We start from the raw sequence: 26,945 nt of genomic DNA on the forward strand, positions 1-26,945 counted from the left end.
ATATAATGTCAATAATTTTGTAAGTGAAAAAAAAACACCCTATGTAAAATGTCACTCCTTCCCACACTTCTTATCCCCCCATCCCTACTTTATTTTGTTCTCTTCATAAGTTGTGGACTCCTAATGCTGTATTTATCTTAAATGTTGTCTGTCTCCTGCCAGAATACATATCCATGAGGGTCGGGACACTTGCTTGTTTTATTTTCTGCTGTAACCCTAGTGCCTAGGATAGTATCATGACATAATATGTGATAAATAAATATTTGTTGAAGGAAAGTTTTGATAGAAATAGTTTTTTTTTTCACCATCACACTAATAATTCTACTAATGATCGAAGTATTTCAATGCCCATTTTTATAATTCCTTTTGTCAGAAATTTAATGGTCACAAAAGCAAATCATACAAGAGCCTTGGGAATGTCTTTCAGAATGTTAGATAAGGTGTAATTAGTACCTAACAAAAAAACAATGACTAAAGACTGACTACAACAATATCACATGCCAGCAAAATAAATGAATGCAAACTTCAATAATGAGAATCCTAGAGCCTTGGAACTGAATGTCTGGGCTACTTTTAGATGAAGGGGAAGGAGTGGGACTGACCTGTTTTCCTTCAAGGGGATAATGGGACACACTCTCTCCCTGACCCTACCTGAACCCCATGCCTCAGATTCTCCAGAAAAGGGCCACCTCCAGCTTATCCTCATGAACTAAACATGATTTATTTTCACAGGTTCTTGGTTAATCTAGTTATAAAAACTTGCACAGTTGTCTTTATTAGCAAATTTGTTTTTATTCTCCTCTATGAAAGAAGTTCATAGTTACGTGCAGATGTTGTTTCTTATCCTATGCCAGGCCCATTCAGGTAAAAAAAACATTCCCAAGATTAAAAAGCCTTTAAATTGGAGATGTAAAATCTATGTGTTCTAAAGCTGGTACAAGAAGCATCATCTACCTGTTCATGAAGTATTTTCCGTGTCTTCTCACTCTCAATCCACTAGAAAGCCCTATTGATTCTGCCTCTAAACTGCCTTTCAAATCCATCTTGTCTTCTCTTTCTTAGTGCATCCTAGTTAAGGTCTTCTGCATTTATCTCTTGCAAAATTGCAACAGAGTCCTAATTGGTCTCATTCCTCCTAGTTCCAACACCCTCTGATCTATCTGCGTTTTTGCTACAGAGCCATTTCTCTAAAAGCAAATCATATCACTGCTCTGTTTAATGCCCTTGAAATGTGCCTATGAAATAAAGCAAAAAAAAAAAAAAAAAAAAACAAACAAACAAAAAAAACACAAAGCATAGCATGCTCTCTTGACTTCCAATTTAGCCTCATTTCTGCCCACAGTTCTACCCGAAGATCATTCAGGTCTGCTACATTACTTGTTAGTCCATATATAAATGTCACACCTCTGTATCTGAATTTACTTAGCCCACTGGATGCCCAGGCACAGAAACTCTGGCCCTTTATTTCACTGCGTTCATTTGGTATCCACCTAATTCAAGATTCCACATTTCAAAGGAACAACAAAGGTAGTCTTTTCTGCATTTATTGCTCAGATGTCAATCCATCCTCCTTTCTCCCACCCCAATATGCGAGCCAAAGGATAATTCTTAGTACAGGAACTAACCATGTAGCAGAAAATGCACACCTTCTCAGGCTATGAACAGAAAAGATGTCCCCATCTGGTAGAAGAGAAATTGGGAGTGAGATTACATGCAGTGCAGTAGCCCTGCGCATTCATCCCGGGAGGAAGTGGTGCATGTTGGGCAGACTTTCCTAGGAAATCATAGGGCGCTGAGTCGAAAAGTGGAGGTGTCTTGAGTCCATCATGCAGAATTGTTGAGAATGGGCTAAGGAAACAAGACTAGGGTACAAGAAGGCTGCAGAAGAACCACAAGAAGCTGAGTAATGTGGTTGAAGCACAGTAATTTCCTATGCGCCCTGCCTGGGGAGGAAAAAAATGTTCACAAAGAAAGAGCGCAAGTGCAAGAGAAGAATGTTTCCAAGAATTATTAACATAAGGAAGCCAAGGAGGGAACTATTTGGTTACCATTCAAAGGCAAACCAGTCATCACCTTTACCACAAGCAGACAGGAGGAATGATGCCAAAGCAGGAAGGCTGTTATGGACCTAGATGCCAACTGAACCAGAAAGAGGGCACATGCACAGAAGGGTGCCCCAACTGGCTTCCTTCATCCAAGGAAGAAGGGAGATAAGAAGAGATCATGGAAGGGAATTTCAAACACAAATAACAACTCTCTACTGAAATTACTGGAAATATGCGCGTGTGCACGCGCACACACACACACACACGCAGAGACAGAGAATTGACTACATTGTTAACCATCAGGTAGGTTGATGGCTCAGTCATAAATTAAACTGCATTTATAGAAATAGTTATATCTTTGCATATCTGAACTTGCTGTCATAACTATGAAATTCCCCGTTTGTTACCAAAACTGTAAGAGCACATAAAACAAACTTGACATATGTCATATCTTGTCCTAGGATTGTGCCAATCTATTTTATGTGGGTCTGCATAAATAGAACATGTACAGTTGAGGAGTTTTTGTCCCACAAATGTGAATTCCATAAATATTTTTAAAGTGCTTATTAAACACCTGCTATGAAAAGAAATTAGAAGCAACAGCTCACTGTAAAAGATTTTTTTTAAAACATGGCTAATTTTGTATAAAAGTGTTATTTTTGAAAGATTTATCATTTGAGAAATAATGGCATGTTTGATCTTTATAAAAAAGCAAATTTTTCATAGCAAAATCAAAATATTAACTGAAGTATCATTTAAAATAACTATAGTAAATGTTTCATATCATGTCCCTCCTTTCTTATACTTCATTAAAGATTAATACTGAGTATCTAATTAATGAAATGAGATAAACCCTTACTTCAAAACGACTTCTTTTTGAAGAAGTTTCTAGGAGGAATACACCAAATTGTCAAAACTTCTGTTTCAGAATCAGCTGACCTCAAATTGGAGCAGGCTAAAAACATGCACACAAGTGCGTGTGTAAACATACACATGCATCCTCCCCCATACAGAAACCCCCATTAGTTAAGTTGTAATACATCCAGATGGAAAATTTTATTTCTAAAGGTTCCTCAGTTTCTAAAATGGTAAACACCATGAGATATATTTTCCCCTTCTTTTCTTACCTTTCCCTTTTCATAGCTGATAAAAGATGACTGAGTTCATATCCTACTTATATCAAAGTGCAATGTTTTAGGAATAGGACAGTATCAAGCATAAAATGGAAATTATCTCATAGGAAGATGTGAACAACAACACTTCTTCCCAAGATTTCCCCATCACATGAGTGTAACAATTCTGAACAAAGCTTGATATCATTTGGGTTCTTCTAATATTTTCTAGGCAGAGAAGAACATTTCTTTAATTTCCCACAATGCCTCCAAATGTAACATTATGACATTTTATGCTTGATCTCAGCAGATACCATGACTTAGGAAACAGCATTTCCTCAGATTGCAATGCTATTTACCTTAATGGTAGAATCAATTAGAATACAGTATAATCCAAACCACATGTTTCCTCATACCAAATTCCTTCAGAATCCCATGGAAAGGGTCTCTGAAAGTTTGTCTATGGGTAGTGGGAGCAGAACTAGCATCTTTGCTCAAGGGTGAAAGGTATTTCCAATGATCATAAACAATATTTTCGTCTATCAAAGCCAAAATCACAGAGTACAATCAACAGAGTCACAGCAAAATGATAAAATAAGCTGTTAAAATAGTTAATAAATTTACTTTTTATTTAATAAAAATATCCCATGCATTCAAGAAATAATGAGTGACTACTATCAAAAGGCACTGTCCCTTTTTTGAGAGAAGTACAGAGCATTACTGTTCCATATCAAACCTTAAAATAAATAATAAAGGATAAAGGTTTTAAAAAAGTACTTTTCTTCACACGTGAATCCAGCAGAAAGTACAATCTAATTAGCATTGAGAACATCCACTGCAAATCAGAGATCATAATTGCAATTCAGCACTAACAGAATCATCACTTCTGAAATATATCTGAAATGCAGCAGAAAGACTGCCTTTTTCTTAGTTCTTGGCCTTTGAATTAAAATAATCTTTTGTTCCCCAAGCAAACAATCTTCTTGACTTTGTAACACTTGAAGGCTACTTTGCAGTTAAAAAGAGGAACCGTCACACATTTAGAATCTTCAAACTAATTGCCAGTCACAGAATCAGAGTTGGAATGACTTTGGAGGGAATCTATCCAGTTTCCTAAAGCAGTGATCCTTTACACAACACTCATGAAAGCTAGTAATAGAACCTCAGATTCAGCACTAATTTTACAAGAGTTCCTGCCTGAATAGCACTAATAGTTTAAAAATAAACATTCAAAAGATTCTATTGAACTGAAATTACTGTCACTTATACCCATTAATGATAATTATTATTGGAAGTTCTATGATGGCAATTCACTCTAGTCAGGCAATGGTCTCCAAGAATTGTTTGCTCTAAAAACAGTCAGTCATCTATTTTCTGTTACTACGCTAGTCTGTCATATTCTTCCCGCCTTGGGGCATTCTAGCCTATGTTAAGGCTGCCCTCAATGTTAACTCTGTTACTATCATATTGCTTATAGTTCTCTTGAAAAACATTGGATATATGAGGAAGGAAGCTATCCAGGAAACAATATTTTAAAATCCTATTACAAAATAAAGTCTAATTTCATCTAAACACTAATGCCTATTTATACCATTTACAAGTAACATATCAATATTCAATTTCTTTGCTTAATTTTCCCAGTCTGCCCTAAGGTATATTTATTCATCATCAAATGCCAAATACTACTGAATTTTTTTTTTTCCTCTCTTTGAGATAATCACTTTAGACTTTGAGCAACCTTCATGACCAAGTTCAACACCAATGAATAGATTTCCTTCAACTTTAAGGATTTAATGTCAGAATGACCAAAAATACAAAGAAGAGAGCCTATTAATAAAAAAAGAAAAACCTGGCTCCACCTATGACCTTTTGACACACTGATATTTTCCTCTTGAAAGATATACAAACAATACCATAGAAATACTGGGGTCTATAAGCTGGGCTAAAAGGATAAGAAGCACAATGGTTGTGCTAGATTGGTTACTAAACAATCAGCAGCCCAGATGCTTGCTAGCATTTCAAAAGTTCAACTGCATGACTTTCCACTTCAAATTAATAGATCTAAAAGTCACACAATTCTCTGCAGTGAGAGATATGCTTAAAGATGACGTTTTCCTTGACAATTATCATTAATTTTATCAATATATCAATTTTAATTTATCAATTATTTATCAATTTATAAATATATCAATTTTATCAAATAACAATAACTCATTATTTTTTTCAACACAGACTGGTCATTTTGCAAATGCATGCTTTTGGCTATAGGAAGACAAGAAAAAAGTTTTTTTTTTTTTACTTTATGGTTTTCTTTTTACTCAGTCTCTTAAAATAAAAAAAGAGTCTACAAATTATTGATCTATATTATGAATCAGCAAAATTTTTTTGTAAAGGGCCAGCTAGCAAATATTTTAGGTTTTGTGGGATATATGGTTTATGTTGATTAGTGGAGACAGCTAAGGAGTATTGAATGTTACAGACACAGAAGATGCAATGCTGTGATTGAGTTCTCAATTATAATACAATAAATGTGGCTGAAATTATCAAAGTTACAGAGTTTTCCACATTGTGATAAGGACTGATTGGTATGATTTTTTTGTCCTAGAATATGAACAGGGTGAAGTTATGAATAAGTGATGTTAATATAAAGATTTCTTGGGTAAAATTCTTAGAGGTAGACCATGCTACACCTTAAAAACTTAAATTATTTTGCCTCAGATAAAGTTTATGAAAATTGGCATTTAATCTTTTATTCCCAAAAAAGTTAAACAACAAAAAGTAAAGTTGAGAATATAGTAAATATCATATTATAATAATATGAAAAACATTTTGAAAATGATTTTAAAATATTGGATGAGCAATAAACTAATTAGTATGATGATGTGCCACAAAAATATTTAACAAGAGTGGCACTAATAACCCTCAAGAAAGTTTAAAAAGAAAGAAAGAAAAAGACAAAAGAAAAAAATAATGACTTTCAAATTAAGTTATGCTGGAAGTCTGAGAACCTCCTTCTCTTTTCCGGGTCTTGTTGGAAGGGGACAGAGGATGGTGTGTGAGCCTCGTATAGCTGCATGGAGAAGACGCAAATTAGTGCACAAAATGGCTGAACTCTGAATGAGTTTTCATAATTTAAGCTACGTTATTCCAGTGAAAGAGATGCCCGCACATAAGTGAAAAGCTGCATAGCTAACTGACAGAGAGCCTCTTGGAAAAATTTCCCACCAGACATTGCTTGATACTATGTATGGAACAGAATTTCAGTTTCTTAATACCATCAGGAGGAAAAAATTGTAACATGGTACAGTTGGTGGACATGGAAGAATGTCTCAGGGCACACATCCTGAGTAAAGCACATAAAATGTTTGTGCTACTTCTAAAACCTACTATATTATAAATTCTCTGTTTCCTTAACTTCTATTCTGAGTCAAACAATGAAAGTACTGGACACATTTCTACCTTCCTCAGAAAAGTTGACCTCTGGCAACTATGTTCGGTCAGAACTATTCAGAATATTGAAGAATCCCTCCATTGACTGTGACAATCCTCCCAGAAGTTCCAAACACAAAGGGAGAGACCACCTGGCATAAAACCACTGATTATGTTACCAAAGACACAGCTGACCCTCTCACAGATTTCCATGGAAAATAATTCTCAATCTTCCTATATAGGTATAGTCTAGTGACAGTTAGCAATTACTAATAATCATTTTGGGCCCTTTTCTCCTGTACCACGGTTAAATCAACAGTAGTAAAATATAATAGCACAATAGTTAAAAATATGACCTCATGAGAAGACTTCAATACTGGCTTCATGGCTTGCTAAATCTGTGATCATGTGCAAGTAAATTAAACTTTTTGATATATAAAATAGTCTCATGATTTATAAGTATTAGATGTAATAATAAATATAGGCTGGCAAATAATATCTGATCAATAAATGCTAGCAGTAGTAGTAGTAGTAGTAGTTGTTGTTATTACAATGTCTGTTCTATAAATGATGGAGTAAAGAAAAGATAAATATATCCAAGCCAATGCAATTCCATTTATTCTACCCTTCTATATTGAGAAAGTATTAAAACTATTGGCTTATTTATATGCACCAATTGCCAATAACACTAGAAAACTGAAAGCATTACTGCACAAAACTAGAATATGGGCAATGATGGAAAGTAATCTAAGTTTTATGATATCTGTAGAAGACAGGGTAATTGTTAAAGCCTTTATGAAAGCAAGTACAAACATTAATTGCATATCTGTTGAGATTGGCAGAGACATTCCCAAGTAGTATTTATGTAATATGCATTTCCTCGAAAATAGAGGCCTAATTGCTTAGTTATTCTAAATTGCAGAATGGAAAACAAAGGAGCAGTTTTGGCCATGTGGGTAAACAACAGATTTCTAAAAGCTAATTATCTCTTTATTTAATAGACTGAAGTTGCACCAAATGAGACATTTAAGTCTAATAAATAATAGACAAATTGTAACCTAAAGACTAAAATATAGGAGCTGCTCATACAGTTTTTATTGCTCCATTAAATAAGCTCTTATTTACTTCCCCCACAAAACATAATTACACAACACTGGGTCCATTTCAAGGCCATTTTGATCTGCTATTTAAAAATGATGTGAATCAACTTACATACTCAGGAAGTCTTAGAGTATAATGTTTGAATTCTATTCTCAAATGCCCTATTTGTGTCCATGATTAAGAAACAGAAATGGAATTTAGAGAAAGTTGTGCATAATCACATAAAATTATTACTACTACTTGCCTTACTAGAAATGATTACACATAAGAATAGTTATGCATTTTAAATTAATAAACACTAGTGTCTATGCTTGGTAGTCTTCATTTCAGATGAATACTGTAAGTATTTCTTAAATTAAAATAGTTCAAACTCAAGGATCAACCTTAGACGCTTATTCAAAATTCATATATTGATTAAATAAAGACATCGTGAAAATGTAACTTGCTTGTTTATGTAATACCAAAACATTCAACAGGAATAACCAAAACTGTGTATGTGAATATTTAAGAGACCTTCACGCTCATCATTTAAAAAAAAAATGAGAAAACAGAAACAAAAAACATCATGTTTTAACATCATAATATAATAGGAGACTGCTTTCTTAGTTTTGAGGCTCAAAAGGATTTTTAATGCTTCATTTTTCTTCTTGGAGAAATTTAGTCCACTATTTTTACCTTTATTTTCATTCTATTAACGAGTCACATTCTGAAATGATAGTGATAATAAATAATAGTAGACTTGGAAATAGTTGCCTGTTCTCTTGCCAACGGCAAGTAATGATTTACTGTGGGTAAGAAAGAACAGGAATTTAATTTACTCTGCTACCTCAGATAGTGATATAAGAATTTCAACACCTGTGAAAAAATTCAGTTCTTATTTGCATGGAGGAAATACTAAAGTCATGAAAATATATGGAAGGAAGCTCCCTGTGGGTTTATGGCAGAGTTATGTGAAGATTTTTCTCTTCCTCTACCATCCAGGGATATATTTTCGTCTTACATACGAAAATAAACTAAAACAAAAAGTTCTTGGCTCAGTGAGGTAACAAAACTAAATTCAATAATTCACCCTTCCACATTCTTTCAAGGCTGAGAAAGTCAGGCTAAAAATTTTTACAAAGATTTGAGCAGTACCATATTCTGTACTAAAATATAACACCTGTGGAGAAAAATTACATAAAGTTTCAACTGATCCTCACAATGTTTAAAATATACACCATATTAGCACATATAGAATAGCTTATAAGCTTGGTTATCCGAAAACCACATACACTGATTATATAAATCTTAATCAACTTCTGAGGATTTTTATTAAACAATATTTAAAATAGAAAGTTTGATATATACTAATAGTCTCCTTAGTTCTCTGAGACCAAATTTTGTTACTGCCACCAGCCTAAGCAGTCTCCATCTCATTATCGTTCTTATTTTAGTTCCTATAAATTATTATCTGATATTATTTTATATTTGGTTATTTGAAGCATTCATTAGAATTTTAAACTTCATTACAGCAGGAACCTTTTTATTCTTATTTATCACTATAATCTCAACATATAGAAAAAAACTTGATGAATAAAAGAACAATAAAAAGTGGCCTTGCTGTATTTCGTTTTTTACCAATAAAATAATAATAGAAATGATAACATATATTTTTATAATAGTATAGTGTCTTTATTGAAGATCATATTTGTCAAATATCACATAAGGATAAAATTCAATGTATCAATTTAAAAGTATAAAAAAGTGATATTTTACATGTTTTCAGTAATTAAGTGCTAAATTAGATACACTACTTTAGTAACCTCCATTTCATAAAGCCTTCAAATGTTATAAAAATCATGACTTGACAAAAAGCATATTCCACATATAATATGGAAAAAAGGTGATTGTATATTTGTGATGTTTTTAAAAATGAAAGTTATCAATAAATAAGCATGTAATAATATATTTGTTATATGATTATATGACTCACTTGGTAATAACAGTTACTTTAAGAAATCAAATACTTGGTTCTTCTACGTTAATAATTGTGTTGATTTTAAAGGAAAACTAAGGACCATTCAGAATCATCATAATTTACTGGAATTTTAGAAGAGGTCTTTCACTTTGGTGAGAAAATTATGTGTTTACAAATATTATGAAATTTGGGCTATTATCCCTAGATTATTTTAAACCCCACAGTCTAAAAAAAAAAAAAAACTCAAAGTTGACTTGCAAAAATTTCAAATGTTTTTAAAAGACAAAGTCTCACAGTAGCTTCTTAAATCATAGCTGTTTCAGCATCTTGTATCAAATGAGTTTTATTACATCTATAGCATATTCATAGGTATGATATAGATACAGCATATATCTTTATTTATTTTACAAATATATTTAAAATTATTTTAATATCATTTATATAAATCAAAGTTACTCAGACTATGCTCTGCAGAGGGCACTCCTGAAAAATGTTAAAATGTATGATGCATATGCACCTCAGCAAATTAGAGGTTTGGAAAGTCCTATTGGGTGAGGATTTTACAATTACTTGAGGCCCACCTATGACAATTTGCAGACCATGTTTAGGAAGAGAGTGCAGAAAAAGTCTAATAAAATAATCCAATAGGTCAAATAAGATGGGCTCTATGATTAACAAAAGATATAATAAAATCTTTCTGTAAATCTATTGTTAAAATTAAAAACATTCAAGCCTATTTTAAAATTAAGAAAAGAAGGTAATGTCATCAACATAAAATTACCTATTTTAAAGCAACATAAAACAGCTATTAAACACAATTGATGGCTAAATAATAGAATGGTTTTGGTAAAATTCAGAAACAGATCCTAGTATATTAAAACCTATCTATCAAATATATGAATAATTAAGGAAGAATTATAAATAAGTGGAGTAGAGTCATATTATAAATAATCAAAACTAGAAAAGAAATGAAGTTGATATGAAATCACTGAAAGGATGATTTTATAAACTTAAAGGTGATAGAAAAAAATAACAAAGGCAAATATTAAAACATCATAGAATGAAAATAAAATAGTTTTATATATGCCAAGATATAGAAATAAAAAAGCCACACTGGAAAGAGATATTTAAAATGTAAATATGAATACATACTGAGCTAACTTGTACAAATCAATAAAAAAAAGATAACACAATTCACGACAGAGGAACGAAAACTGAACTATAAACCCTCTTAAAAGTCCAACTTTAGTAATACTCAAAGAAATGCAAATTAAGATAATAAAACATAAATTTAAAATCTATAAAATTAGCAAAAATCTTTAAAAAATAAGAATATTCAACCAAGGCACAATTATAACTCAATGTTGAAAGTTGAGAAAATTAAAGTTATGCTTCTGAAAATCAATTTTAAGTATGCATCAAAAGTCTTAAAAATATCCTTTTCTAGTCCATGTCCAATAAAATAATTATTTTCTATTTATGAATAAAAAGATTAATCACATTGAAAAATCAGCAATAACTATTGTTCCATGACTTCATTACTGACTAATGCAAGTTAAATTATATATGGCACATCCAGTGGAATCAATCATATAGATATTAAAAATTATAAGAATTACAAGTTATTAATAACACGAAACATTCAAAAGTTCAGCAATATAAAATGTGACACTGAACTGCATAGCTACTATTAGAAAGCAGAAAAATTTAAAACTGAAAGAACAGTGTGCAGAAATGTTTACAGTGATTCTTTGGATAGGAAGATTATGGGTAACAGTCTTTTGATCTACTATTTTTTTAGGTGTTTTCTATAATGTAAATAAATTTGAAAAATAAACTCATTCTTGAAAATGAAAATTTCCTTACGGAGACACAAATTTAAATTAAAACATTACTGAGATTACACTGGAAGTTTTATTAGAATTTCTGTGCCCTATCAAGTTTCAATCTTTCAAATTGGTATAAGAGAGAATGACTGAGACACTCTGTGTGATCAGACTCTGGGCAAAACCCACAAACAATGCATCCAATCTGCCATCTAGCAACTCATCTAGATAACTTTAGCCAATGCTAAAAGAGCTAATGTTCAGGCTGGGAGTGGTGGCTCATGCCTGTAATCCCAGCACTTTGGGAGGCTGAGGCAGGTAGATCACCTGAGGTCAGGAGTTAAAGACCAGCCTGGCCAACATGGTGAAACTCTGTCTCTACTAAAAATACGAAATTAGCCGGGCATGGTGGCAGGCCCCTGTAATCCCAGTCACTCGGGAGGCTGAGGCAAGAGAATCCCTTGAACCCAGGAGGTGGAAGTTGCAGTGAGCCAAGAACGCGCCATTGCACTCCAGGCTCTGCAAGAAGAGCAAAACTCCATCTCAAAAACAAATAAATAAATAAATAAAGAGTTAATGTTCAAACACCAGAATCTTCTGTAAGTTAGGAAATAATATATCAATTTAAAATTCTTTCCAGAAGCATATTTTAAAAATAAATACTAAATCTTTCTGATCTCCATTTTCATTCATACTTAAAAATAATTCTGAGAATATTCCCTGAATTTCAAATATAAACAAGAAATTGTGCTTAGATGATGTTTCTTCCCAGGAAGAAACAAGTGCAATACATTAAGGTACTCCGTTCACTTTAGTAAGCACAAAATATACCTGTAAAGTGAAAGTAAAGAAGGCAAAGTAGGCATCTCTGTCTATTCCTGGGGAAACCTGAGGTGAATTTGTAACCCTGAATTGTAAACTATGGTGATTTAGCAGTGAAGCGGATGGATTTTAATTAAAGCCTTGTTCAATCCTTACTGACTTGGAAGTAGAAAAGCCAAATTTTTCAGGGAATGAAAATATACTACATTTTACATAATTCTTTTGCTTCTAAATAAGTGGTATCTTTTAGCTTCTTGAAATACATATATACATATGTTTCTGTAAAATTTCAGTACCAGACTCTAAAAGATACTTTGAAACATATTGACAACAATTTTGTCATGTTTACAGGGGGAAAAAAAGTATCCAAAATGTTCAGACTGCTTTTTTCTTTTTGTTGTTTTTTTGAAACAAAATCTCACTCTGTCTCCCAGACTGCAGTGCAGTGGCAAGATCAAGGCATACTGCAGCCTCAACCTTCCAGACTCAGGCGATCCTCCTACCTCAACCTCCTGAGTAGCTGGGACCACAGATTGGAATACACATAAATTCCATACATTGCAATTGGCTAATATTTCACTTAAGTCTCTTTCTTTTAAACAATGTTTATCCTCCATCACTTTTTTCCCTCCCTTGGGATATTTTGTTGAAGAAACCAGGTTACATGTCCTATAGAATTCTCCACAGCCATTTTCTGATAGTTACTTTATTAACTGACATACATTATTAAAGATTGTTTATTGAGTTAGTAATGAAAGAAACGTGAATACGCTGGAAGCAAAACAGCATAACAGAGGACCAAATCACCTATGACCATTAGAATGAAGACACTACACTACTTGTTAGTAAATGGAAGGGAGAAAAGACCATAAAGAAACAATTGTTCTGTGGTTTAATTACAGAAACAAGTGATTGTATTTTCATTTTTCACTAAGTTCATTAATATGCTAATAAAGCAGCCAGTATAAATCTTAAGTATACATAGAATAAATAGCAAATTAGATAGTACTCACCAGTCTTCACTTCTAATAAACGCTTTTTCTTTTGTTGGCGTTCAAGTCTTTCTCTCTCTGCTAATTCTTTAGCTATTCTGGCACGTTTTTCTTTTTCCTCTGCTTCTCTTTTTTTGATGTTCTCCTTTATTGCTTGCTATTACAAAAATTTTTGAAAAATGATCAATTTTAACCAGTGATTCACCCCACAAAATGGAAAATTATCTATTTGAAAATATACTTAAGGTAGAGACATGATTATCTTTTAGATAATGGTGAGTTATGTTAGTAATACATTCTTCTAAAAGGTATGCACAGAAACTCTCGTTAAATATGTTATGTATCTATAAATACAACTGTTATTAAACTTAAACCTGCATCTTTAAAACATCTACATCTTGATGGAATTAACTAACTAAAAGGGAGATGGGAGACAGAAACTGAAAATAAAACAAGCATTTAATTCACAAATCAAAACTTTTACCATATACATTTCCAGAAGTGTCTAGCAACTGAATTAGGGTTTTCCATATCTTCTTTGCAAAGCAAATTATCAAGTACAAGACAAATTATCAAATTAAAAACATGATAAAAGAAGTGAAATCTTGTAGTGGCTACTTTTTATTATAATCATATATGAATTTTTCTCATATAGAGAAATATCGTAAAGATAACTAAAGAAATATTTGTCATTTCTAAGCCAGGTCCACTGGCTATTGATCAAAACTAATAATAACATGCTAATAATAAGAAGATCTTAATAGATATGTGATTATTTGTTTAATTTCTTACTTCTTAAGTGTTACACACATCAAGAAATGCCCCTCATGTGGCATTAAGGGGAATTAGCAGGTAAATATGGGGTTTTCAAGTGCCAACAAAGAGAGTAACATTATATTAAACATCAATGAAACCAAACAAGTTAACACACTGGAAGTTTATCACCACTGGTACTAAATAGAAAAGTGTGTAATTAAACTATAACAAGTAGGTGGTTTATGTTGTTTTGGGGGAAGGCTTTTATTTCTTTACTGTGGCATTCTTTATTTTAACCCTAGAGTTAGCACAAGTTCTTCATTAAAAATCAAATAATAAAGTTTAATATTTTTGACCAACAACAAAAAGAAACAAAAAGTATAGAGTAGAGGGGATAGTAACTCATGCATGCATGCATGCATGCATGCATGCATCCATCCATCCATCCATCCATCCATCCATCCATCCATCCATCCATCTATCCATCCGTCCAATTAATACTTACTGAGAAACTACTAAATAGTATTGTTTTAAAGTGGAGGAGAAAGAAAAAGAGAGAGGAAAGGAAGGTAGAGACGGGAGAAGGAAGAGTGCATAAGAGAGGACACTAAAATAAGTTTACATTCTATATGGTAGGGTATCGCAGGAGGCAGAGATAAACAATAAATAACAACAACAAAATAAGAGTGCTGTGATAGCATTCCTGAGAGGTTACTTTACATTAGGTAGAGAGATAAGGTCTCACTCTGACTTGATTCAAGCTGAATCTTGAATGTCAAGGAGCTAGGTAAGTGAGGATCTAGAACACATCAGGCAGAGGGAACTGCTAATGCAAAGGCTGCTGATGGGTTTAGGAGACAGAAAGAAAGCCAGTATAAAGGTATAAGATGAGGTCAGGGAGGTATGCTGAGGCCTGATCCCTCAGGTTTTCTAGGCCAAGATAGAGAGGCTGGATTTTCTTTTAATGCTTCTGGAAAATGACTAGAGATTTTCAAGCAGACAAATGCAAAACTACGTACACTGAGATACAAGCACCAACAAAGCACCTTTGTTTTGAACTACCTTTTCAAAGATATTTGCATAATGAACAGTATTTGAAGACAGATGTAGTGTCTCCCTCCTAAGCTAAGGGGTTTGTTACTGCCCAGAATGATAAACTGGAGCAAAGGCTGGACAGTCTTACTACCTATTATAAAAGACTGCATTCCCTAAATTCAGGATTTCCCTCCAATGACACAAACCACTATGGATGCAAGTGTCATCTGTCCGTTTCACATAGCCCTGTGGGAGTACGGGTTCAGAAACCTAAAAAAAAAAAATTGTTTAATCTGGCTATTGTTATTCCGTGAGTGGCAAAGAATTCTTTGTCTCTGACCCCAAATGAATGAAATGGTGTCAAGTTAACTTGTTAGCCTGTTATAGGTAAACTCTCAAACTCTTCACAGTTCTTGACATATATAAATGATAGTTATTATTGCTAAGCTATAAAATACCAGCTGCAATACTAGATACTTTATTACGCAATCCCTTTAATTCTCAAAGTGGATTCTGCATTCTCTAATCTGGCCCAGAGTGGTTAAATACTTGTTTACTGCAATAAAAGTAGTAAGAGGCAGTAAGTTGCAAGATTTGAAAGCTAGCTACAGTCAGTGGTTTTCTACCATATTGCTTCATATTATGGTCATGTATATTAAGAGGCAGCTAATGAGACAAAAGTTGTAATAAAAATCAACATAAGAGGCTGGGCATGGTGGCTCATGCCTGTAATCCCAGCACTTTGGAAGGCCAAGGCAGGTGGATCACGAGGTCAGGAGATTGAGACCATCCTGGCCAACATGGTGAAACCCCACCTCTGCTAAAAATACAAAAATTAGCTGAGCATGGTGGCACACACCTGTAGTCCTAGCTACTTGGGAGGCTGAAGCAGGAGAATCACTTGAACCTGGGAGGCGGGAGGCGGAGGTTTCAGTGAGCCAAGATCACACCACCACACTCCAGTCTGGCAACAGAGCAAGACTCCATCACACACGCACACACGCACGCACGCACACACACACACACACACACATCAATATGAGAATGGTAGGAGAAGACAATCATGGGTTCAAAGACAAGTGTGTATATTTGTATGTGTGTGTGCATGCATACTCATGTATCTATGTATCTATAAGGGAGATGGGGTAAGAAGATAGGTTGGGATAGAGAAAGGATAAGCAAATATTCAGGAATCAAAATTGTATTTCTTGCTTGAGAGAAATTAACAAGAGGAACCTACAATAAATAAATAATATATCATGTAGCTTATTTATGAGTCTAATTAAGGTATAACATTTTCTGATGTGAATTTTCTACTTTAATGACTGAATACATTTAAATGTGAGTACATAATAGGCCATCTGCTATCAGATACAATTGCCACGCCCTTTTAGCATTCCCATGGGTAATAAAAAGTCAAAATTACTTTTCTAAGACCTATAAAAACAATGTTTACATTTAGAAATAAGGTCTGAAGAGGTACTTAAACCTATTTTGTTTTATGAAAAATGCACTATTGATTTTCATTTAAAAACCTACTTCATTTAAAACATAGCATATTCTGATATTATAACTATTACAAGAATTTTAGTTGAAAAAAATACCAATAGAGAACACAGAAATAGGTGTTCAGTCTGAGACTAATATCCCAGTTCAAACAGTAATTTGAGATTTTCTTTTATTCTAAATGTTAAGAAGTAAAAGTAGCTTAAAACAGAAAAGCGTAATAATTAAAAGAGAACAATATTATTTTGGATGTGACTGCCTCTCAGTGACTTCCATCCTAAATTTGAATTAAGAAAGAAAAGTTAAGGGTTAGCCAGATATAAAGATAATTGGCTATAAGACACAAATTTTTTAAAAACATCATCTTTTCTTGACCTTGTTTTATATTTAGTCAACAGGCAAACAAACTGCACTGCCACCAACTACTTTCAGCTACACTTTGCCTAAAGAAATTCTTTGAGTGTTACTTGCCAGATAGAGTTTGGTGCAACCCCCTTACCCTCGATGTAGAATGATAACCACCATTCTATTCTCAATTTCTGTAAGTCGGACTTTTTCATATACCACACGTAAGCGAGATGATATTATGGTGTTTGTTTCTCAGTGAATGGCTTATTTCACTTAACATAATGTCTTCTGGTTTCATCTATGTTATTGCAAATGACAGAATTTCCATTTTTTCGTTTAAGGCTGAATAGTATTCCATTGTGTATATAAACCACATTTTAAAAATCCAATCATTCATTGTTGGAATCAACATTTTTGAACAGTATGAGGTGGAGATCCAATTCATTTTTGCCCATCCTTTATCCATTAATATGCAAAGTCACTTCTTTTGGATTTCAATTGGCACATGTGTGTTGATTTACGGCTCTTTTAGTCCATTTGATCAATATATCCATGTCTTTAAGAATAATACTCTATTTTAATTATTATGGCTTACATCTTATTTTTCTTACTTAGGAATGTCTTCTATGTCCTTGGGCCTTTGCTCTTCCATCTATATTTTAGAATAGACTTGTTAAGTTTTGTTGAAAAGGATTATAAGGATTTTTAATTGGTATCTTCACAATTTTGAGTCTTATATCTGTGAACAGCATGTGGCTTTTTATTAACTTGGATCTTTAAAAAAGCCTTTAGAAAAAAAACTCATTTTCTCCATTCAGGTCTTGGACATTTTTGTTAGATTTACTCTCTATACCTTACATTTCTTTTGCTATTGCAAATGGTGCCTTCTTTAAAAATTATGATTTCTATTGTTTTATAACATATAAAAAGGTAATTTTTACTTTATGTAGAGATGGGGGTCTTGACAATATTGTCTAAGCTGGTCTTGAACTCCTGGGTTCAAGTGATCCTCTCACCTTAGCCTCCCAATGTGCTGGGATTACAGGGATGAGCCACCTCACCCAGCCTAAAAAATGTAACTTTTATATATACTACTGATAATTTTTATTTCTGATAGTTTTTCTATAGGATTTGTTTTTGCTATTCTTAGAGTGCTATAATGTCAGCTTGATTTTCTCCCTTTTCAATCTTTACATTTTCAACTCCTACTTGTCTTATCTTACTATACTGACTAGGAGTTAGAGTCCAAGTATTAGGTTAAAGGGTTTCCTTTGACTCCTTTCCTACTTCGGAGTAGGGTGAAGGGTTAAATTAGTTCATGGTTCTTGTTTTGAAATCTGAGTAGGATTTTCTGACTTGACTGAGAGAAATTTCACAATTTTTTTTCCATTTGACTCAATATAGTGAATTATATTTATGAATGTTCTAATATTAAGCCATAATTTCACTTCTGGGATAAACTCAACTTGGACAGGAAGAATTTATCTTTTCGAACATTTAGTCATAAAATACAGTTTTATATTCCATTTGTTTGAGATAATCATTTCATTAAAATTTGGTAAAATGTATCTGAAAAACTTCTAGGCCAAGTATTTATTTTGAAGATTAAAAGTCATTAAAATAAAAATTAGTTATAGAACTATTCATGCTTTCTATTTCTTTTAAAGTAATTTCAATAAGTTATTTTTTTCTAGGAACTTACCCATTTCATTCACCTTTTCCAATACTATCCTACTAATTTTTATAGAAAGCTCTTCTCTTTTTACTATTTTCTGTATCTTGAGTTACATTCCTTTTTACATTCTCAATATTATTTCTCTTCTCTTTTTTCTTGATTAATCTTTTTAGCAATATATCGAATTAACTTGTCTTTTCAGAATAACCTCATTTTTGCCTGTTAAGTTTATGTCACTTTTTCTTTCATTTAATCTTTCATATCTCTCCTTCTGTTTTCTCTAGGATCATATAAATCCTTTTTAAATTTCTAAAGTCAGATGCTTATATCTTTAAGTCTTTCTGATAAAAGCTTTTTTATTGACACATAATACATGTACATATTTTGGGGGTGCATATGATAATCTGATATATTTATATAATGTGCAAAGATCAAATCAGGGTAAATGGAACATCCATAACCTTAAATATTTATCTTTTCTTTATGTAGGAACATTTGACTTGTTCTCTTAAGCACATATGGTATAAATTTCTTTATACTACTTTTACTGCATCCAGCAAATTCTAAAGTGGGGTATTTTCAATATTGTTCAAGTATAATTGTTTTCCATAATTTCATCTTTGACATATGGCTTTTTAAATGTGTTTTTAGAATTTTCAAAATAGAGGTTTTAAAATTTCATCCTTTTAATTGTATTTCTAATTTCATGTCATTGTGGTCAATAAATAAATAAAACTGACACTGAAAAATGTATTGAGATTTATTTCATGATCTCTAGTACATAACCAATTTTATAAAAGTTCAACTTGTACATGAAAAAATGTGTATTCTTTAATTATCGAGTTTGAATTCTATATACACAATCAAATCAAGTCTGTTAATTGTTTAACCCTTGTCTTTAACGATATTTTTCTGCTTATCAGTTAAGTTAGAGAACTTTGTTGAAATTTCCTAACATGATCCTAAATCTGTCAACTTATCCATATAGTTTATTAATTTTTACAATGTCATTTTGGGGCTATGTTATTAAGCACATGCCATTTTTAAATTGTTGTATCTTTCAGGTGAATTAAGCTTTTTGTTATCATGAAGTAATTAATGTCTTGAGTCAACTGTACCTATTAACATAGTTTCTCTCTTTCTTTTGATTAATATTTGCCTTATATTTCATTAACTGTCCTGTTACTTCAAACATTTCTATATCCATAGGTTACAGGGGGGTCTCTTATAAAGAGCATAAAACTAGATTTTATTTTTTATATGATATTACAGTCCTTTAAAAAAATTATTGTGATTTATAAAATGTTTGTTTCCATCTATTTGTCTAGCTTTAGCTATGCAATTACTTTTATTTTTCCTGATTTTTTTTTTTTTGGTGTGTCTTTCTTAGTCTATTTCTCTCACTACAGTTTAGAATTTATATTTGATATTTCTATCCTTTCACTGGTTATCCTTGTATTTTTATTACACAAATTAGCAACTTAACTAGACCTAAAGTTAATTAATATCTGTATCTCCCTTTCTCCCTTGAATAAAGAAAACCCAAATTCTAAATCTCTCTCACTCAATTTATAAATTTATATAACATTGTTTTATTGTGTACTTTCTTTACATTTGTTTTCATAATAGTTATGGCTTCTTATCTCTCAAATCTTTTTCTTCTTCTTCTTTTTTTTTTTTTTTTAATTTGTTGCTTCTTAAAATACAACCTTTAAAGCAGAAGCTAGCAAACTACAATCCTTAGATTGACCATGTATTTTGTAAATAAAGTTTTACTGGTACATAGCCACAGCTGTTTATTTACATATTGGGCATAGCTGCTTTTGCACTGTTACACGAGAGTTGCAACAGAGACTGTATTGCCTGCAAACCTGAAATATTTACTATCTGGCTACTTAAGAAAATGTTTGCCAGTCTCTTAAAAAAAATCTTTTAACATAAAGATGTTGATGAAAAACACTCTTGTTTTCTGTTTATCTACAAATAGTAGATAATTCCACCTGTGCTCTATAAAGATCTTTTGCGGTATACCCTAAATTAGAAGAACATTTATGTTTGTGCATCACTTAAAGATCTCACTCTCCTTAGCCTTCCATTTTTGCAGAAAAGTAATCTGTATCTAATTGTTGTTGCGTTGGGGTCATATCTTTTCTCTCTGGCTGCAAATCTTTTTGACTTTAGTGTTCTGCAGCTTCATTATTTATTTGAAGTGAGTCTCATTTTATTTATCTGGCTTTGTATAAGTTGTATTTCCTATTCTATGGATTCCTGATCTGGAAAATTCTTAGCCACCATTTTGAATATTGTCTTTCATTCTTTTTGAATCTATTCTTCTGGGACTTTAATTATACAAGTGGTAGGCCTTCTCATCCTGTTCTCCATGTTTCTTAAGAAGTATTTTACACTTCTAATTATACCGTCTCCCTGGTTTGCACTCTGGACAATTTATTCAGAGGTATTGTGCAATTCACCATTTCTATCCTTAAGTGAACATAACCTGCTCTTTAATCCACTGAATGTTTAATTTCAACCATCACACTTTCATTTCCATACATTCTATTTGTTTTTTTCAAAATTGCTCATTTTTAGTGTTCTCCTGTTGCTTTTTCTCTTTTTAAAACTTTAATGTTAAATTTCCTTAAATATTTCATATATTGATACTACATATCTGGGGTCTTGGAGGCCTATATGTATTAACTTTTTCTGATCATTTCACCACACAATCCCTTGTTTCTTTGTATGTTTGGTGGTTACGATTGAGTGTTCTCACTTAATTGAACTTAATTTGTGAGAATCTTGAGGATCTAAATTGTAACGGTCCTCTGGCACAGATTTGAATTTGCTTCTGTAAATAGCCAGGGATCATTTCTAACCTGAATAACTTTAATTTGCTTTTGTCACAGGCTTATTGTAAACGTTTTATTCATTGTATTCACCAAGTTGTAGTCTTGTTTTTCATTTCCCAGGGCAAGCCTAGTTTTCCCCTTTGCTCACCTGTGCTTATTGTTCAGGTTTCAACTTCATTCTTTCTCTTTAACTACTTTTACCTTGGAGATTTCCCTAATTTTCTCACAGGACAGCCACGTTTTTAAAATAGTTTGTTGTATTTTGGTGGCATGGATTTTTAAGAGTCCCTAGTAAATTGTATTGTGATAAGCAAAGTCCTCAAAAGTATACTGTTTTATAGGGTTGAAAAACACAGAGATCTTATTTTTAAAAAATGTTCATATAATGCAGCAGCTCTTATTCACTATGTATTTTGGGGGATACTTTATACATGTGTGTTTCATGATCCAAAGGTTATAAACCAAAAAAAAAAAAAAAAAAAAAGGGTAATTGGACAGCCATATCATATGAGTCCTGAACAAGAAATAAAAAAAAAGACTGTGGAACTGAAGATCAAGAATGTCTTCAAGAATACATTAAGTATGACATTTCACCACTTTTAGAAGTTGTAAAAAAAAAAATCGATCTGAGCTTATTGCTGCATATTATAAAGACAGTATAATGATAAGGGGATAGAAATTGAAATTATATTGTTTGGTTTAAATAACCACCTAGCACTAAATAGCTGTGTGACTATGTCTCAGTTTCCTCTACTGTAACATGGACAAAATAGTACCTGCAATATAAGGATATTTTAAGAAATAAATGAGATAAAACATGTAAATAGCTTATATCATTGCTTCACACATAAATTTTAGCCCTATATAAATGTTAACAAGTATTATTTCTATATAATAACATCAATAATTTTTTTATTATTACAATATCATTAATGAAATGCTTCAAACACATTTATCCAGCAACAATTCAAGAAAAAACATTTTCTGGCTTATATCAATTATATATGCTTCCATCAAAAATATGGGGGAGTGCCAATTTTCATAGTTCCTATGAGAATATGAATGCTTTCTATTCAGAGATGTTGGAATACGATGGTACACTGAGTTGATCAGGAGTAAAATGGTTGCATCCAATACAAGCTGTATCACTTGGCAGGGAAGCTATAGTGGCGAATTAAATATGGAAGGCAAGATGTAGTTCTCAACCTCAAGTCTAGCTATTATACCTCTAAAGATTTAATTTACATATATATGCACATTGTTTTTAATATTCTAAATCTAATGTTCATTATGATATTTCATTCTGGAAAATAAGAGTTAGCTCTCCTGTGTTTTCTCCACAAAAGTACTGCTTTCACTTGAAATTAGACATTCCTAAAAAATTAACTTAAAACACTGCCCAATAATACAATTAACATTTGTTTTATATTTTTCCCTAAAAGTACAATTTAAAATATCAATGTGTATTTTCCCCTCCTTCCAAAAAAAGCATCATAAACAGCCTATATTCCAAATATGCCTTTACTTGACAGCTATGTCAGTCAAATTTTATGTTATAAAATAAAATTTTAATAAAACATGAAATATAAAATTGATAGCATTAAATACAAGTAGGCTGCCATAGATTCTGACTTTTTGATCGTACTTCATCTCTATTTGAGTCTTAGTCCATTTAAATAGATTCACCTATCCAACTCAACATTTTTCAACATGATATCCTGTATATTTTTGTGACATCGAAAACTAGGAGATTTAATTATTTGAAAAAAAAGTTGAAAAGCTTATGAATGTCTTCTTGTTCAGAGTTCTATTTCATTCAACATTAATGGATACTCAAGCTATACAAGTCAGGGATCTCTTTAGCACAGATTTCACTCAACTCGAAAATCTTTACTTTTTCCTAAGTATTCAACTAAATGAGATTAGATTAGACAAACCTAACTTAAATCTCCATGTTTTCCAGGGGAGTGACTGTTAGGTACTATGAAAACAAGACTAATTTTCTCAAGGTAAACAAGCACATGCAGGTCTCACACATTCCCACTAAACACCTTGCTTAGGGTTATTTAACTTTAAGAAAAGGCAATGCTTCATCATACTTAATTACTACTTTCTAGAAACTCCGGATGACTTCAGCTTTAGGAATAAGTGGAAAATATTTTAATTTGGAAAAAAATCCTTAAAAATACATTTCTGTATTCTCATACATATTCCTGTAGTGGAAGAGGAAAAAAATTTAAAACATTAATACTAGTCACCAAAGTCTGTAAGAATATAGAAATTATGTGATCTACTTTTCAGTTTTCCATTAAAATTATTTTCTTTGGTAACTAAATGTAAAACTATAAAAATTTTCCCAAAGTGCCAAACACAAACAATAAATTATAGCTACTTTGTGGAAAATAAGTTTATTGTAATAATTACAAGGTAGATGTTTTAGAAAAAAATCTTGAATGACAGTAAAATTAATCAAAATAATTCTTCTAGTATTACCAAATCCAATTAAAAAACTGCTATCAATGAAAACAGGAGAACATGATATACTGTGCTCTGGCACAAACAATTTCATCATCTTAACATTCAATATGCGTTGCTATTAGTTGAACTTTTATGACCGTGAAACTTATGAAAATGGGAAACTATCCTTTGAGGAACAAACTAGAATATCCCAAAGGATGTGCAGGTGCTGATTATTAAACTGTCTCAGCTTAAGTTGCTATTTATTGTGAAATCGGTCTCAGGCAAAAACAACAAATTACTTATTAACCCATCAGGGATGTAACATTACTGGTCCTTCTTAACTTTGCTAAGAGTTTCTTTGCAATTCCTTCCACACTTCTCAAAATTTTCAAGTAAATGAGATACTTCAACCTATTCACATTTCTTTAATAGATAAAGTATATGATGTTTGTAATAAGGTTTTTCCCAGAGTATAATTTGATTTCTCATTGTGTGTTCTGTTCCCTTTTGTTCGGAAGTACTATACAATAAAAATATTATTTCGATCTCCCAATTACGAGGCTAAGTACAAGCACAGCTAGCTATGCACAAGATGGCAGCCATAGTGTGCTTAAAGGTAGGCTTGCTGATAAGGCAGCAGTTTTTTGAGTTGCTGCTAATCACCTATTCAAGACAAACATCCAACCAAAGTCCCACTAGTCTCATATGAACCTAATTTATTTATCTATTTATTTATTTTATTTTTATTTATTTTATTTTTTTTGAGACAAAGTCTCGCACTGTCGCTAGGCTAGAGTGCAGTGGTGAGATCTCGCCTCACTGAAATCTCTGCCTCCTGGGTTCAAGTGATTCCCCTGCCTCAGCCTCCCGAGTAGCTGGGATTACAGGCGCGCACCACTATGCCTGGCGAATTTTTTTGTGTGTATTTTAGTAGAAGACGGGGTTTCACCATGTTGTCCAGGATGGTCTCTATCTCCTGACCTCATGATCCACGCACTTGGCCTCCCAAAGTGCTGGGATTACGGGCCTGAGCCACCACGCCCGGCCACATAAACCTAATTATGTTTAAAATATAACATAAAAAATAGCCTTAAGTTAACATGTATCCTCTCTATCTCTCCCTCTCCTCTTGTCTCTATGTGAGGGTGTATGAGAATAATCTAGAAAAGGCCACTGCATCTGATGTACAAAGAACATACCATTTTATTCAATTTTGTTTGTGGTATTCTAGGTTAATGTCACCTTTTTAATTACATGAGTTAATATATCTTATTATTATGTATTAGTTATTAAGTTGATTCCTTTTCCCTACACTATCAATCTATTTTTATTCTCACTACCGTGTTAGAATAATCTAGGCATTACCTTTTGCTACATTATTTCAGGGAACAAACAAAATACTTAAAATGTGGAAAAGAAATAAAAATTAGCAGTCACTTACTCATACAGAACCTGGCAGTCAAATCCAGTTATTATCCCATTTAGCAATGCATAGTAAGAATAAATCTTACCAAGAAAGAAAGAAAAGTAAGCCAATTAGTAAGGTCTGTTTTTATTGTGAAGAACTTAAAGATTAGGAGAACCTATCAGAATTAAATTATTTTTCAAAGTTGCAAACTCAAAATATTCAGCACCTGAAATTGATCTAATTCCTTAATAAACAGATACTAGAGGATAATAAGAAAAACAGTCTTATAGTTAGCATATTTATTTTGTTCTAGGTTTGGAGCATTATAGCTCCAAGTTTGATCTCAGAATAACAAAGGTGCTAATGAAGACATAAGTCTTATGTGAAAAGACTCCAAATACAATTTTCAAGTTGTAAGCCCACCAAATTAAGCAAGGATAGAAGATGCTTCCTATTATAATTGCACAAGCTGGCTCAACACTCAACCACAGGACTTGTACATGATTTTCCTTCCTCTAACACATATAATGAGTCAATCTACAAGATTTAGGAGCACACAGGAAATGCTTAGTGCTTTGACATTCCTTTTGATGATCTAGTTGGTCCACATAGTAGTCAGCACAAATGGCATTTAGAGTTGACAAGGATCAAATTTGTGTAATCTAAATGATTTGGCAAAATGAGTTTTGTTCTGGCTGTCCTCCTTATCAAAAACAATTTTACACTAAAAATATCCTCTGACTGGATGATTTCATTTTTGTTTGGCACTTCACTACTTTAGTCTGAGAATTCAGTAGAATAATAAATTATACTTGATCAACACATGCAGCAAGATTAACTGAGTTATAATTGATTTTATATTTGTTCACAAGATAGATTTCAATTTTATAAACCAAAAATTGACTTAAAGTCAGCAAACAGCACGAATGACAAATTTTTACCTAAATGAAACATAACTTTAACAAAACTAGAAATACTCTAAAGCCAGAGCTATACATGCAAAATAGGTAGCTATTTATTTCACAGTATTCTATATGAGAGCATAAAAATAAAAAAGGATAAAATACAGTATTGATCCTGTTATAATGAGATTGAAAATGTAAAATTACTAGACTTCTATTATTTGTACATGGCTAACTTGTTTTGAAGGTATATGTATGTTATGTGATTTGATCTTCAAAAAGTAACATCCCTAAGAGATGCATGCCGTTGTTATCAGAAAACTGAGGCTCAGTAAGGTTAAGTAATTTGCCTATACTCATATCACTAATAATCTACAGAGATGGGACTCAACTCCAAGGTGCTCTGATGCCAGGACTTGCATCTCAACCACTGCTGTATTCCCACTAGAACGGCAAACAGCAAAACATCACTATTAATAACAAATGAATTCGCCGAGGCCTATCATAGGCAGGTTTCATCAATCATGCAAGATTTGAAGAAAACAGGACTAACCATGTCTCTCTTTGATTGTCATCACAGGCAATTCAGATGGGAGTTATATATAGGAAATTAAGTTACGGGAGAAAGAGACTGGATTTTATGAACTAGAAAATAATAACTACAAAGTTTGGCACATATGTCTATACCCATATACAAAAAAAGAGAATACCAATATAATGCTTCT

General features: G+C 32.4%; 1 protein-coding gene across 2 annotated transcripts in view; it reads right to left on the reverse strand.

The window, feature by feature from the left end:
• The window catches only part of DIAPH3 (diaphanous related formin 3), a 495,444-nt gene that overhangs the window by 130,582 nt on the left and 337,917 nt on the right, over positions 1-26,945 (reverse strand). For both annotated transcript variants that reach the window (XM_021929669.2, XM_021929670.2), the window contains one exon: positions 13,306-13,441. In XM_021929669.2, the coding sequence (XP_021785361.2) occupies positions 13,306-13,441 (136 nt within the window). The remainder of the gene's footprint in view (positions 1-13,305; positions 13,442-26,945) is intronic.

This window comes from Papio anubis, chromosome 15, assembly GCF_008728515.1.
Source record: "Papio anubis isolate 15944 chromosome 15, Panubis1.0, whole genome shotgun sequence".
Lineage (NCBI taxonomy): Eukaryota > Metazoa > Chordata > Mammalia > Primates > Cercopithecidae > Papio > Papio anubis.